A 14,434-nucleotide genomic window follows, 5' to 3' on the forward strand; every position below is an offset into this window, starting at 1 on the left:
ATGTCTATTCACCAAAAATGCTTATAATCGACCCCCGCAACCAAACATAATTTTGTCAAAATGATTTGAAATTTTTTAATTTAATTTTTTAACAACTTTTTAACGAAGCCTCAGTTAAGAAATAGATATTCTTGATTTTCGTCTTATTGTGGCCTCTAGAATCTCCCATTAAAATTTTTCCCAGTGGTGGCCGAACACCCTGTATATGGATGCAATGCTTATTCTGAACAACTTTATTATAAACTAACAAGTAAAGTTCAACGTGACTCGTACATCGACGATTCATTTTCACCAGGAAGATCGACATTTCCATGTTATTTTGGAGTCGAAAATAGTCAAAATAAAGATGTTACGAGTTTTAAATGCAACGTTTGAGCCCCCAACTACACGCAACAACAGACAGACAGAAATCGTGGCAACTGGAGAGACAATACTGCACTTCAATCCACGGTTGCTTACTCCGTTTCGTCAACGCTCGATTAGCGACGGATCGCTCGAGTCACTACCAACAATGCCTCCTCGACGGCTCGCGATCCCGTCCACAGCAATTACCGTTTCGATAATTAGTGCAAATCGATGCACTTCGATGCTTTGTCGCATGCCTCCGCGAACATTCTAGCAGAAGACCGAGCGTTCTTGATTTCTATTCAAATGAACCTTCTGAATGTGAATCTCACGCGTTTCTCTCTTTCTCTTGTCATCCCGTTCGCTCTTACCTCGTCTCTCTTCGATCACTGTTTACCCAGTGTACACGCCTGTTTGCATCTTTGTGTACCAACTCCGGCACCGTTGTCGCCAGAGCGTTCGATAAAGCCGCGTTAATTGGAGCTTTGGGCCTCCGTTGTCGGCCAAGTGTCTTGAATGAAATTTAAGCTCTCTTACACCGCTGAAGACGCCCTCTCAAATTCCGTCAGTCGAAAATTTGTTTAAACGAGAGAATTTCAGGCACTGCTCAGCCACCAAAACCCGACGAATACCGAATATACCAGCACAAGGTCGCACGTCAGTGTTTCGTTCCTCGTTTCACTCGTCGTAGACGTAAAACATTTTGCAACAAGTTGAATATCTGGACTCTTTGGTCAGTTTCCACGCGATGGGGTCGAACCGAGAATCGTACCAACCACAAGGGAAGTTTCACGATCCAAAGGGTCAAATTAATCCATGACAATGCGGCTTATTTATTTATTCATTTACTAAGTACAAAAAGAAAAAAGATAATATGCGAGGAAAAATAAAGTAAGGTAACTATTTTAACCCACAACGCTAAGAAAGCCTATTTAAGCGAAAAATTATAATTTATTTATTTTTAAACCCTAGTTGGAATAATAACAATCAGGTTAATGGACTGCTTTGAAACATTTTTCATCGTATTTTTTGTATTTCGATCGTTCAGACTGCGTCCGTTTTATGCATAAACTTTTGCGTACAAGGGATCTCTCCAAGTTTTTATAATAAATATTCGTTAAGAGCGGAGAGGTAAAATTTATAGCCACTCGTTATAATGTGTTTTTAATACGTCGGGTATTAAAAGACCGTATGGTGGGTAAGGGTAAGTAATGCATCGTTACCGAGTTAACGATGCATACAGAAATTGATTTAAACTTCGAATGTACTTCCAAATAGATGTTAAATGATCTGTCACGTGCCCCGCAGGATATATTAAAAAAACATGCTTTTTCGTAGTACGTAAAAACTTGAGTACAACTTAACGTCAATTCACAAACGATTACTTAACTTTCCTTTCCATATATGTACGACTTTAACCTTGATTCAACTTGGTATCATCCTACGTTTATGTTTTTGCCACGTCAATTATCCTTGTTGCGACATCGTACTATGACGAAACGTAATTGTGGAATTGAGAATAAAATTCTGATGTCTGTGGAGACAAATGAATTCTCATAAAATGACACAATTTTTAAATTGTATTCCCCGGTTTTACCGATGATGAATTTCAATAATTGGTCAGGTTAATGTAATCACATTGGAACTAGATACTTTCTACAACGCTATAAATATTTCCAATTAGAATTACATCGCGATAGATAACTGTTTGCCTAATTCCGTCGAGACCAAGATCGCTCGCGATCGTTTTCCAAGATGGCGGTCAGAGTCCTCGAGGTTCTGGCCGATATAAAAGGGGCGTATCGGTGCGTAACTGTCCAGGAGTGTGTCAAGAGCGTGTGTCCGGTCGCGGTGATTTCGCCGGAGAAGTCGATCTCGCGTAACGGGAGACGTTCGATCGAGGGACAGCCGATCCCACTTCGACCGCCTATAAGAAGATGTCGCAGAAAGGAGAGGACGCCAGTGCCACGTGTGAAAACGACATGTCAACGTCGAAAAGCAGCTCCTTGTTGCGGCTGAACCAGGAGGACCGTCGCGCCTCCGCCGATTGGCAGGATCAGGACACCGATTCCGAGATCAGCGACACCGATTTCCTCACCAAGGGTGCCTTTCTGCTGACGCCCAGCCACGACCTCAGCATCGAGAAAGCGGCCACCATTTGCGAGAAAATGAACTTTCGGTAAGGATCGCCCACGCTTTCCATCGACTTTTCTAACCACGAAATTCTCCGATTAAAATTTTTTTAATTTTTGGATTCGTGGAAACGAATCACTACGAGCGGCTACCGTTCAAGGGATGCACGGAAAAACAGTTTTTATTTATATTTATTTAAGCGTCAGGCGATTATTAAAATCGATGTACAATATTAGGTTACCTTGATATGCTCATTTTTCAATGATTGAATAAATAAATAACATTTTTTATAATACATTGTGAATATAGAGGATATTATATTCAGCGCCAGTGTACTTGTCATTTTCTAGTCTGGAATATTCCCCAATTGTGGTCGATAGAACTAATGACTTTTTTGCTAAATATTTACACAGATTTACAGCAACGTTGTTTGTTATTTTACACCGTACGACACCTTTGAAAAATATAATATTTCTTGTTTAATGAAATAGTTTCGTATAAAAAAAGTGAAAAGTAATTTTTGGGGAAAGGAAAATTGGCGAAATCCATTAACTACGAGTGGCTACCGCATTTATTTAAGTGTTAGGCGATTATTAGTATTTCCATATGTTAGGTTTCCTTGATATGCTCATTTTTCAATGATTGAATAAATAAATAACATTTTTTATAATACATTGTGAATATAGAGGATATTATATTCAGCGCCAGTGTACTTGTCATTTTCTAGTCTGGAATATTCCCCAATTGTGGTCGATAGAACTAATGATTTTTTTGCTAAATATTTACGCAGATTTACAGCAACGTTGTTTGTTATTTTACACCGTACGACATCTTTGAAATATATAATATTTCTTGTTTAATAAAATAGTTTCGAATGCAACGTACAAAGAATGAAAAATAATTTTTGGAGAAAGGAAAATTTGGTATCGATGGGTTCAGCTATTTTTTTTTTATGACGAATTGATGTTGGGTAATATTAAGTGACATGATAAAGTATTTGGTGTTTGAAAGACTAGATACGAGTAGAGGAAGGGCAAAGTTTCGAGAAAGTTAAGAGAAATTGTACGGTCGCATCGATTCAGCGAACTCCTGTCAGATATTCTTTTAAGTCCTATCCAGTCTCGAGTCGCATCGGTCCACAGACAAAACTCGATCCATGGTGTCGTGTCTTGCATTATTTATAAATAAAGTTACAGACACTTATGATCCCCACATTGCAACATGTATGTTTAGAAAATCGTTGATACAATATTTAAATATGTTACTTTAAAAATTAACCCTTGCCTAGATTATTGTGGCCACTGTGGTGGTCTTATGTAACTTTAAATCGCTAAAAAATGCCCAAGGAAAATTGTAACGTCATTATTTGCAGATTCAGATTTTCACTTTTTAATTCAACGTGATTCAGAGTTGTACGAAATAATTGAGTTGCTGAATTTTCGTAGTCGCTACGCTCCCACCATGATTTATTCAGCTTACGCAATGGAAGTTTCCTTCGCGGTATCTCGCGAAGTTCGTAAACAAATTTAGATTCAAACTAAAGTAATATAAACTGAACGCAGTAACCCACTAGAGCAGCAACTCTCAACCTATGGTGCACGCACCGAATCAAATTATACAAATTTTTAAAATTACATATTCGAAAGGTGCGCAGAAAACTGTTAGGAGAGTAAACAAATTTAAAAGTATATACATATAATACATCACAAATATTAAGAAAAGCATATACAGGGTGTTCGGCCACCCCTGTGAAAAATTTCAATGGGAGATTCTAGCCAAAATAAGACGAAAATCAAGAATATCAATTTCTTGACTGAGGCTTTATTAAAAAGTTATTAAAAAATTAAATTAAAAAATTTCAAATTATTAACAGAAAAATTATTTTCGGTTGCGAGGGTGAATTACAAGCATTTTTGGTGAATAGACATACCCCCGAAATCCCACCCAATTTCGAGAAAAAAATTCGTTACCGAAAATATAATGTCTGATCATGAATGAACGATTCCCCTGAAATTTCATGTGTTTCAAATCGTTCTAAAAAAATTATTTTTAGTTGCAGGGGTCGATTACAATCATTTTTGGTCAACAGACATATTCCCGAAATCCTACCCACTTTCGAGAAAAAAATTCAGTAAGGGCGGAACTGTAAACGTTAATAACTTTTTAACGAAGCCTCCATCAACAAATGGGTATTCTTGATTTTCGTCCTGTTTTGGCCTCTAGAATCTCTCTTTAAAATTTTTCCCTGGGGTGGCCGAACACCCTGAATAATATTCAGTATTGCGTATTACATATCATAGTTTTTCAGGAATTTTCTAATAATTTGCTCGGCCATTGTTTCGCGTTTCTCAATTTCAATATTAATTAATGCCATTTTCGTGCAAATTTCCGTCCACTTGTCCCATTCGCTAATATAAATTGATTGGTCCCAGTCTTTGAGCTGTAACAGGTTACCCATAAAATTGTCCTATTTTATATTCATAACACGTAATTTGCATGAATAGTTAACAAAATATATTACAATAACGTTAAATGCTGTTCTTATTATTAATTCTCCGTGGGAAATTATTTCCATTGCTGCCTTCATTATGAAACCTTCAACAGGAAAAATTATTTATTTACCCAGAATATATGATGAATATTGGGGAAAGAATAAAAAAATTATGCAAACAATAAATTCTTCCTACTTTTCTTTCGAGTCCTATCGAATGTTAAATCTACGCCTCGGTATTAAAATTCTTTCTAAAACAGTGAAATAAAAATAATTATAATTGTATTGTTCGAGAATATGTTGATTATATTTCGTTTGGTCATTTATTGCCAGTCTCCACGACAGAATAATTGTTACGAGGAACAAAGAATATCCCAGTAACAATAAATATTCTGCTCCCGAGTAAATCGTGAGTGTTCATTGTAATCCAAATCACGCCAATCTAAGCGAAACAAAAGACATAAATTATGGACTAATTTGTCGCGTTGTTTACTAAATAAACGCGCGAAATAAACGCACAGTAACTCCAATAGTGAACTGTTGCATCTAGTTTAGAACTCACAAACTGTTCCGATGTAACATCGCGCCGCGGCACGAACGATAATTGAAACGAATTAGTCTCCCCGCAAGGGACAATATTGAAACAAATGTCTGATCAACACAGTTAATTTTGCAAAAGCACTGTTTTAAACTGCAATCTACCGTGCGATATAATAATCTTCCCTACCGTAATTTCTCGCGAAAGCACATGTACTTTTACTTCAACGAGCCCGATAAAAGCTAAAAAATCATTAATCGTTTTTTCATTGAAAGAAATTTCTAGAAAGGTTTCTTCTAAAATAAAAAAAGTACTTGAGTACTAAAGCTTCACACGAGCTGATCCAGTGTCGAATGGAATTGTTCAAATCCACATTGAAACAGCAATATAATTTTGTAATCCTCTCGATTCACTGTTTAATTCAAAGAAATTTGTATAAAGGTTTTGTTTTCTAAAATAAAAAAAGAATTTGGTCTCCATATCTATGGCAACAATTACTATTTATCGACAAAAGCTTCGCACGAGCAGATCCAGTGTCGAATGGGATTGTTCAAATCCACATTGAAACAGCAATATAATTTTGTAATCCTCTTGATTCACTGTTTAATTCAAAGAAATTTGTATAAAGGTTTTGTTTTCCAAAATAAAAAAAGAATTTTGTCTTCATATCTATGGCAACAATTACTATTTATCGACAAAAACTTCACACGAGCTTATTCAGTGTCGAATGGGATTGTTCAAATCCACATTGAAACAGCAATATAATTTTGTAATCCTCTCGATTCACTGTTTAATTCAAAGAAATTTGTATAAAGGTTTTGTTTTCTAAAATAAAAAAAGAATTTGGTCTCCATATCTATGGCAACAATTACTATTTATCGACAAAAGCTTCGCACGAGCAGATCCAGTGTCGAATGGGATTGTTCAAATCCACATTGAAACAGCAATATAATTTTGTAATCCTCTTGATTCACTGTTTAATTCAAAGAAATTTGTATAAAGGTTTTGTTTTCTAAAATAAAAAAAGAATTTGGCCTCCATATCTATGGCAACAATTACTATTTATCGACAAAAGCTTCACACGAGCTTATCCAGTGTCGAATGGGATTGTTCAAATCCACATTGAAACAGCAATATAATTTTGTAATCCTCTTGATTCACTGTTTAGTTCAAAGAAATTTGTATAAAGGTTTTGTTTTCCAAAATAAAAAAAGAATTTTGTCTCCATATCTATGGCAACAATTACTATTTATCGACAAAAGCTTCGCACGAGCAGATCCAGTGTCGAATGAAATTGTTCAAATCCACATTGAAACAGCAATATAATTTTGTAATCCTCTTGATTCACTGTTTAATTCAAAGAAATTTGTATAAAGGTTTTGTTTTCTAAAATAAAAAAAGAATTTGGGCTTCATATCTATGGCAACAATTACTATTTATCGACAAAGGCTTCACACGAGCTTATCCAGTGTCGAATGGGATTGTTCAAATCCACATGGAAGCAGCAATATAATTTCGTAATCTTCTACAGTCAATCTTGATTCACTGTTTATTAGTTACTCCACTAATTTGCATGCTGAATTTATTAATGTTACAGTCAGTTTCGTGATAAATGGGATCTTCGTTCGATTTGGTTATCGGTATTATAATGACTTCCGCTCATTGATCGTCGGATATACCAATTTATTGCATAATCATTGAATAATGTTAGCATACATATTATTCCAGCCAGAGAAAGGTTAACAATTTGAAAATTCCGTTCCGAGGCTGGAGAGCAGTTTTTGCAATTTGTTTAGAACAATTCGAGGTTCTTTTAATTGAAATGTGTACGTTGAAGTGTTGCAACTATTTCAACAATTTAGCATTTTACGTAATGGCGGTCCAAGGGTGGGGGAAGGTGCTAGTTTTATAGAAAATATAATGGGAGTAAGAGTAGGAATTTGAATTATAATGGAGCACAGCGATCGGGTGAAGATAGGAGAAACTTTCTGATTAAAATTAGCCGTGAAAAATCCACGAGATAATTGCGTGACACTGGAGGGGCGGGACAAACAAAACGGAATCTAGAGGCAAGAATAAAGGAACGGGGAGAGATAAAACATCGTTTTCGCTTTGCGTTACAGCGGCGCGTTCTCCTTGACGAAGACGGCAACCGGTATACTCTTCAAGTTCAGCAACATCGACGATTTTCAGGCGGTCTACAAAAAGGGCTTCCACAAAGTCACCGGGACACGCTTCTACAAGAAGGTACTTATCTTTCGGTACACAAAGGACCCTCCCTCTTCAAACGGCTCTAAATACGACGTTTCGTATTCATGAACGCAGGTCGCCATACCCTGCAGACCCGCAAAGACGTTCACCATCTGCGTTTTGGACGTACCTGAAGAATTACCCGAAGAGGATATTAGACACGCTCTCTACAAGTATCGGTCCATAGTCGAAGTCACTAGGCTGCCTCTCAACACGGGCGCTGTTCGTGAGTATCTTACGCGAAATCAAGCAAAATCACTCCACACGACAGTAGAGGAAGTGCTGGAAACGCAAGACCTTTATTTGTTAACCCAGAGACTCTCAGAACAGTCGAAATTTAAAAATTTAGAGACTTTGAGACTGCACGAATATAGAGATTGTGGACCTTACTAAACCTATGAATTTTTCGCTTTTTCTTGGAGATAATATTACACTTTAACACTTTGACTGCCACGTCAGCCACATATGGGTGACAGAATTTTTTACTATGGAACTAAAGTAATTAATTCTCAGATTGAAATGTTAAAGAAAATAAATTTGAACGGGGTTCAAAAGTTTAGCTTTACAAACGTAACTACTGCGACAACTTTTATGTTGTGTAGTTTGCAATTGTCTAAAATCAAAATTTTGGTCTTGTAAACAATTTTACGGTTTTAGACTAGCAGTCAACGTGTTAATAATAAGCTCGTGCACAGTCGAGAATAATCATGTTTATGAATTAAAACAAAGTATCGATTCACTACACGAATCAGCTTTTACGGTGGTTTAAGAATCTTATGAAATAAACAGAATTTCGTTCTCGATTCGAATCGAGCTATAACAATTTTCCAATGTTCGGAAACTGGGGGGGGGGGGGGGGTAAAAAGAAAAAAGGAAATTTGAGAGCTCGCTTGCCCCGCGGTGGAACGAAACCGTGCGTTCCCGTAACTAATTCCGCAAATTCCAACATAGTCGCTAACTCGATAGCCCCGATCGAACGAATTCCGGCCCTTTTCTCCCTCATTTCCCTAACTGCAACCGATGGGTAACCCGATATCTGCTGTGTGAATTAGTGAAAGCGATCAACGACAAGCTGAAAAGCGACGCTCACAACCAAAACGAGCCGGCGACGATTTACACGGGACCACCCGTTATAAGGGTTACTCTGGCCAACATGGAGGAGACCACGATGCTGTTGAGCCGCGGTCTGGATTTTTATGGGGCCACATATTTCCCCACCGAAACGCTCCACCCAGCTGCTCAACCCTTCGCCAAATACAAAAACAACAGGTGGGAAATGAATGTGATCGCATATGCTTGCAAAACGTTCTCCGCGTGACCCATCGAGACACATCAAAATCAATTTCAATTTATCACGGCTCCCGTGTCCCTATTCACCCTCCCCCATACCCATTCCCAACCTATCCTCAATTCCCAGCGTTCTTTTAATATTCAACTATTAAAATCTGGACGATTCGGAGTTGTTTTGGAACTATTTTACTTCGTAATTATCTTCATGCTATGATCACTTTTCAAATAACATTATTTGAATAATTATTTTATTTCGTAATTGGTTCCATGTTGTGACCCACCCTTGGAATAACATTTTGCCAATTTGAAATAACACAATAATCCATTACTTGAAATCAAATTATCTCGAATGTATTATTTCTATTTTCAGGTAACGGTCGCAAATAAATTTTTTTCAAATTGTTTTTTATTTTTATTTCAAATGAAGTTTGCCCAGGTCTACTACGGTCGGATCAAGTAACAAAATTGATTTTAGAAAAATCTTTCTCTTAAAATTATTTCTGCAATATAATGAATAAGTTTATTCAAATTGAAACTTATACTATTACATATGGGATGGTTTTTCGTGCATCTATGCACATCTTGTCGTATCCCTTATGGTAATAAAATAAATTACACGAAAACTCGATTATCGGAAAAAAGTTGCCTGACTATTACACGTGACAGTCGACACGATAAAACGTCTCTCGAATATTTGGGGTTTCGCATTCGACCAAAGGCAACAAATGCAGCCAGACGTTATTCGCTGGTTTCTGAATTTAACTGTTTATCAATCCGGTTAACCAAAGATTATTAACACGGTAATGAATAGGCGACCGTCCGTGTTTATGAATCATAAAAGCGCGCTATAGCCTTTCGATTGTAAAGTGTAAATTGGAAACGTCGAAAATACCGCGCGACCGGATCGTCGTCTGTGTGAAAAGCAACAGAACGGTCATACATCGATGAAAACGTACTCGTAGTTTCGTAATCATTCTCGTAGGAACGAGTTCGCGTCAAAACAATGCCAACAAAATATTGTGCAGGCGAGATTTTTTGGTGATTTCTTTATTTTCGAGAGGATTTACGTATTTGGATCGAACGAAACCTGGCATTTTTTGCGAAATAATTGGAACGATAGATTAGGATACCTAATCTAATTTCCTTTCAGCAATAATAGAGCTTCATTTTGTATAGAAACTTTATTAATCCAGTCAGATGCTCGAGATCTCCACTTTTTTCAGGATCAGATCTCTAGTAGTATCGCCATATTTAAGATCAGATCACAAGTAGTGTCACTCCTTTCATAGTCAGACCTCGAAAATTTATTCTCAAGATTTTCCAAAGGATGAAATATACCACAATGGACAAATAAAAATTTAACTATTCGGTCGAATAAGTCTTTGACTCTTACTAACGTTAGGATATTTCTCAATTTTATTAAACATTTTCTGTCCCATGTCCATAGTTTGTCTTACGTTGACTCGCAGAAGAATGCTCCAGAAAGTTTCTCCGCAGAGGAATAAAATTACTTGGTTTTTCGTTGGCAGTAATATTTCGAGATGACTGCCACATTGTGTCATCTATCAAGAATATCAAATTGTTGATTGAGGCTTCATTAAAAAGTTATTAAAAAATTTCAAATCATTCTGAAAAAATTATTTTCGGTTGCGGGGGTGAATTACAAGCATTTTTCGTGAATAGACATACCCCCGAAATTCTACGCACTTTCGAGAAAAAAATTCATTACCGAAAATTCCATGTCTGACCATTCGTTGATATGTTTCACTGAAATTTCATGCGCATGTTTAAAACGTGATAACTTCTGAACGGATTGGAGGATTTTAATGTTCCAAAAAGCAATCAACGCGTATTTTAGTGAAGAATATATAGAAATCGTAAAAATATTCGAAAAGTTGATCCTTGACTCCGAAAAATAAGAAAAACCCCATAAAAATGGCCCAATTTTCAAACGGCCATAACTCCTACAATAGTAAATATATTTCAGTGAAACTTTTTTCTGAAGTAGGGCTCATGAGTACCTACAAAAAAGTATTAAACAACTTTTCTGCACAGCGTCAAACAAATTAATTAAAAAAGAAAAACGAAGTTTTAAGAAAAATCGACAGGGGATAGCTACTGAAATTTTTCGACGAAAAAAAAAATTTCAAATCGTTCTGAAAAAATTATTTTCAGTTTCAGGGGTCAATTACAATCATTTTTGGTGAATACACATACCCCCGTAATCCTACATACTTTCAAGAAAAAAATTCTTTACCGAAAATATACTGTGTGGCCGGAAATGTTTCTATAACTTTTTAACGAAGCCTCAATCAACAAATTAGTATCCTTGATTTTCGTCTTACTTGGGCCTCTGGAATCTCCCATTAAAATTTTTCTCAGAGATGGCCGAACAACCTGTATATGCGTGACAGAATTTTTTACTATGGAACCAAAACAATTAATTCTCAGGTTGAAATGTTAAAGGAAATCTTGAATAGAGTTCACTAATTTTAGTTAGGTTACGAAAATAAGTGCTAAGAGAAATTTTCAATTATATAGTTTACAAAATTTTACGGTTTTGGTTTGACAGTCAACGTGTTAATAGAAACGAAAGATGAAAATGAGCATTCGCCATCGTTTCAGGTGGCTCGAGTTGGCAGCCATTGGCGCCGGGCAGAGGGTCAGAGATCTACTTCCAGTGTTCGACAACACGGGTTTCAACAAATTGTCACCTCCGGCCAGCCGGATGATAAAACCGCAAAAAAACTGAAGCGTCTCTACGATTTCTTTCGCCTATCCTTCGAAATTCCTCGGATTCCAGCTCGTCTGAGGGTGATCATCCAACATGGAGCTTTATCGAACTCGGGCTGGGAGTATCAAGGAACAATTCGGGAGGATCAGGGATAAGTCGAGACGAGCAGAAAATCCTGCATCCGTGGTAACGAAACCATTTCGGGGTAACGCTGTCTTAATTTGACGACCCTGCACAGTTGTTAAACTAACTCGATAATAAGCCAGGTAGAACGATCTTGGCTAGAAACTTTTTTTTATGGAAAGATGTTCGGTTTTCTGTTCTTTTCGTACGGTAAATTGCGCGTCGCGTATAAACTATTACCAAAGACGAACGTTTATCGTCCATATTTCGAGTCTAAAAACGAACAAGAAGCACTAAAACTGATTTTCACAGGGTAAATTAAGTATCGAGTACAATAATTTTTATCTAACGAAATAAACGAGTAATTGTTTATAGGTGGATCAAAAAGACGACTAATACCGCTTCACTACCTCAATGCTCTATTTATCGTCGAACGCGTCATAAATGTAATATAGTTCACTGAATGTTCGTTTTCCAATGCAATATTGTTTACAGAGATAGTTCTACGTGGCCTGTTATTCCTTCCATAAAACATGTTCCTATTTTTCCTTTTTCTCTTTTTATAAAAGACTAATATTTAATTGCAATAATAAAACGCTGTTCCTATTCAAAGTTTGCTATTCAAATTGTAGAATAAAAGGTCTATCAAACGAACAACATTTCTGTCCGCAAAGCGTGGAAGGAAACTTGTGTAAATTGAAAAGTATAATACTCGAAGGCAGATTTTTTTTATTTCGATGTGAACTTTTTCATTGTTAAGAATGCTCTCGTTTAAGCGAGGTTGCATTTAAAATCATTAATATTTTAACATTAACATGAAATTGTTTCACTTTTACGTAGATCGTAGTATATTAAAACGTTCATGCAGAGATATTAAAATTTAATAAGCAGAGAAACAATTTGCCATTCAATTATTTGAATCCTGTTCCCACCGACTTCTTTTCAGTTGCAATAGCTTATTATATAATTTAGTATGCGTAGAATAATATTAAATTTCTTTAATTAAGAAATCAAATATAAAAGTTGGAATTAAACGCAAGCAATACTTTCACTTCACTTTTCTAATTATTACTGCTTTATGAACAATTTGTTACACTATTATTTTTCGATACATCGACAGTCACGATGCAGAAAAAGAAGAAAGATCGTGGAAAGTGGTAAGGAAAGCATAAATGTATAGAGGAGACTGGCAAGTAAAAGATACGATTGTTTACAGAAAATAAGGAGACTAAAGAATTTTCAAAACAGAATAATTTTTTTAAATGAACATGGAAAGAAAATTTAGCAGGATGGAGCCACGGAATAAAATAGAATTTTTTATTTGAAAATGTAAACTGAGAAACGAAGCGGAGAAGAGAAATTGGCTACGAAAACGAAGACGGTGACCCATAGAATTGTCTAGAGGATCGACGAATGGAAGGTCGGAGAAAACTTACGGAAGCAAAGTGCAGGAGAAAAGAAACGGCCAACGGAGACGAAAAGCAGAAGAAAGGAATGGCCACGGAAACGAAGAACAGCCGGCAGAGCAACTTGACGGGGCGCAATAACGATAAATGTAAAGTTTGCGTACGCATCGTTAGTACCATTGCCAGACCCGCAATAACCGTTGCTGCCAGGCTACGAAGTCGCTTGGGGGTTACTAACTACTAATTGTTACCAACTTAGCGAAACGAAGAATCCTTTCTTGCTCTCTGTCTTTACGCGTTACTTCTCCAGATTAAAGAAATTTTGTGTTTAACACTCTGCCCTCGAGACGGAATGCCTCGCGTTTACGTTTCCACGAGTCAGCGTGTTCCCGAGGAAAGCAGACAACGATAATTGCTGCTACACGCCTTGCATTCGACAGAGTTTTCCACTTGTACTCCTTCCTTTGACTTTTCTCACCGGCGAGAGGCGACAAAACTCGCGCCTCTTTCGATATTATCGTTTGAAATCGATACTTTTTTTACTCCCGTTATTTTTACGAAGCAAAAATACGTCGAAAGTGGAGAATACAAATTTTTCATAGGATGTTTCGTTTTCGAGGAAATCGCGTTTGAAAATTTGTTGCGCGTGAAGTTCGCTGGTGAAAGGAACGCGGGTCTGATTGGTGACTGGATCCCCACTCTATCGCGCGTATTGGTCGAAACGACGAAGGTGGGGATGGGCGGAGCCAACTCACAGTACTAAACTTTTCAGACGCATACTATTTAATTTCTGTTTAAATTTGTTCGTACGATGGCCATGAAAAAGTATAGATTTGTTTTACGAATATCTCATGAATGTAAAAATGTGTTGATTTTAAAACATAAGACTTGATGACCAGTGAGTAGCCTCACGATTGTGAAACTTGACTTCAAAAATTATAACGAGCGAGGAGTTAATAGATTTTTAAAAGCATAATATTATGTTTTTATTATTTGTGTCTAGTTGGTGGAACGATTATAGCGCGAGGATCTGCAAGAGCTCGAGACAATCGTGTGAGTGACAAAACTCAGGTTCGTTCAGCCTCGTGGAATTATAAGATACACTTGCCATTATCGTTTGCCGC

The 14,434-nt window shown here is 36.8% G+C and overlaps 1 protein-coding gene and 1 long non-coding RNA gene across 3 annotated transcripts in view; one reads left to right on the plus strand and one right to left on the minus strand.

The window, feature by feature from the left end:
* The window catches only part of LOC143346586 (uncharacterized), a 164,921-nt gene that overhangs the window by 94,286 nt on the left and 56,201 nt on the right, over positions 1–14,434 (minus strand). The window lies entirely within an intron of this gene.
* LOC143346302 (uncharacterized) lies at positions 2,213–12,789 on the plus strand. Of its 2 annotated transcripts, XR_013080393.1 has the most exons (6): positions 2,213–2,524; positions 7,631–7,754; positions 7,833–7,983; positions 8,810–9,026; positions 11,673–11,967; positions 12,280–12,789. XR_013080393.1 is itself a non-coding variant. In XM_076774277.1 (5 exons), exons 1-5 carry the CDS (start codon positions 2,283–2,285, stop codon positions 11,797–11,799), a joined length of 861 nt encoding a protein of 286 aa, XP_076630392.1. In that variant the 5' UTR covers positions 2,213–2,282; the 3' UTR covers positions 11,800–12,789. The 2 variants fall into 2 exon arrangements, 1 of the variants encoding a protein (XP_076630392.1); XM_076774277.1 differs by having other exon boundaries at positions 11,673–12,789.

The sequence above is a fragment of the Colletes latitarsis genome, chromosome 10 (assembly GCF_051014445.1).
Source record: "Colletes latitarsis isolate SP2378_abdomen chromosome 10, iyColLati1, whole genome shotgun sequence".
NCBI lineage: Eukaryota > Metazoa > Arthropoda > Insecta > Hymenoptera > Colletidae > Colletes > Colletes latitarsis.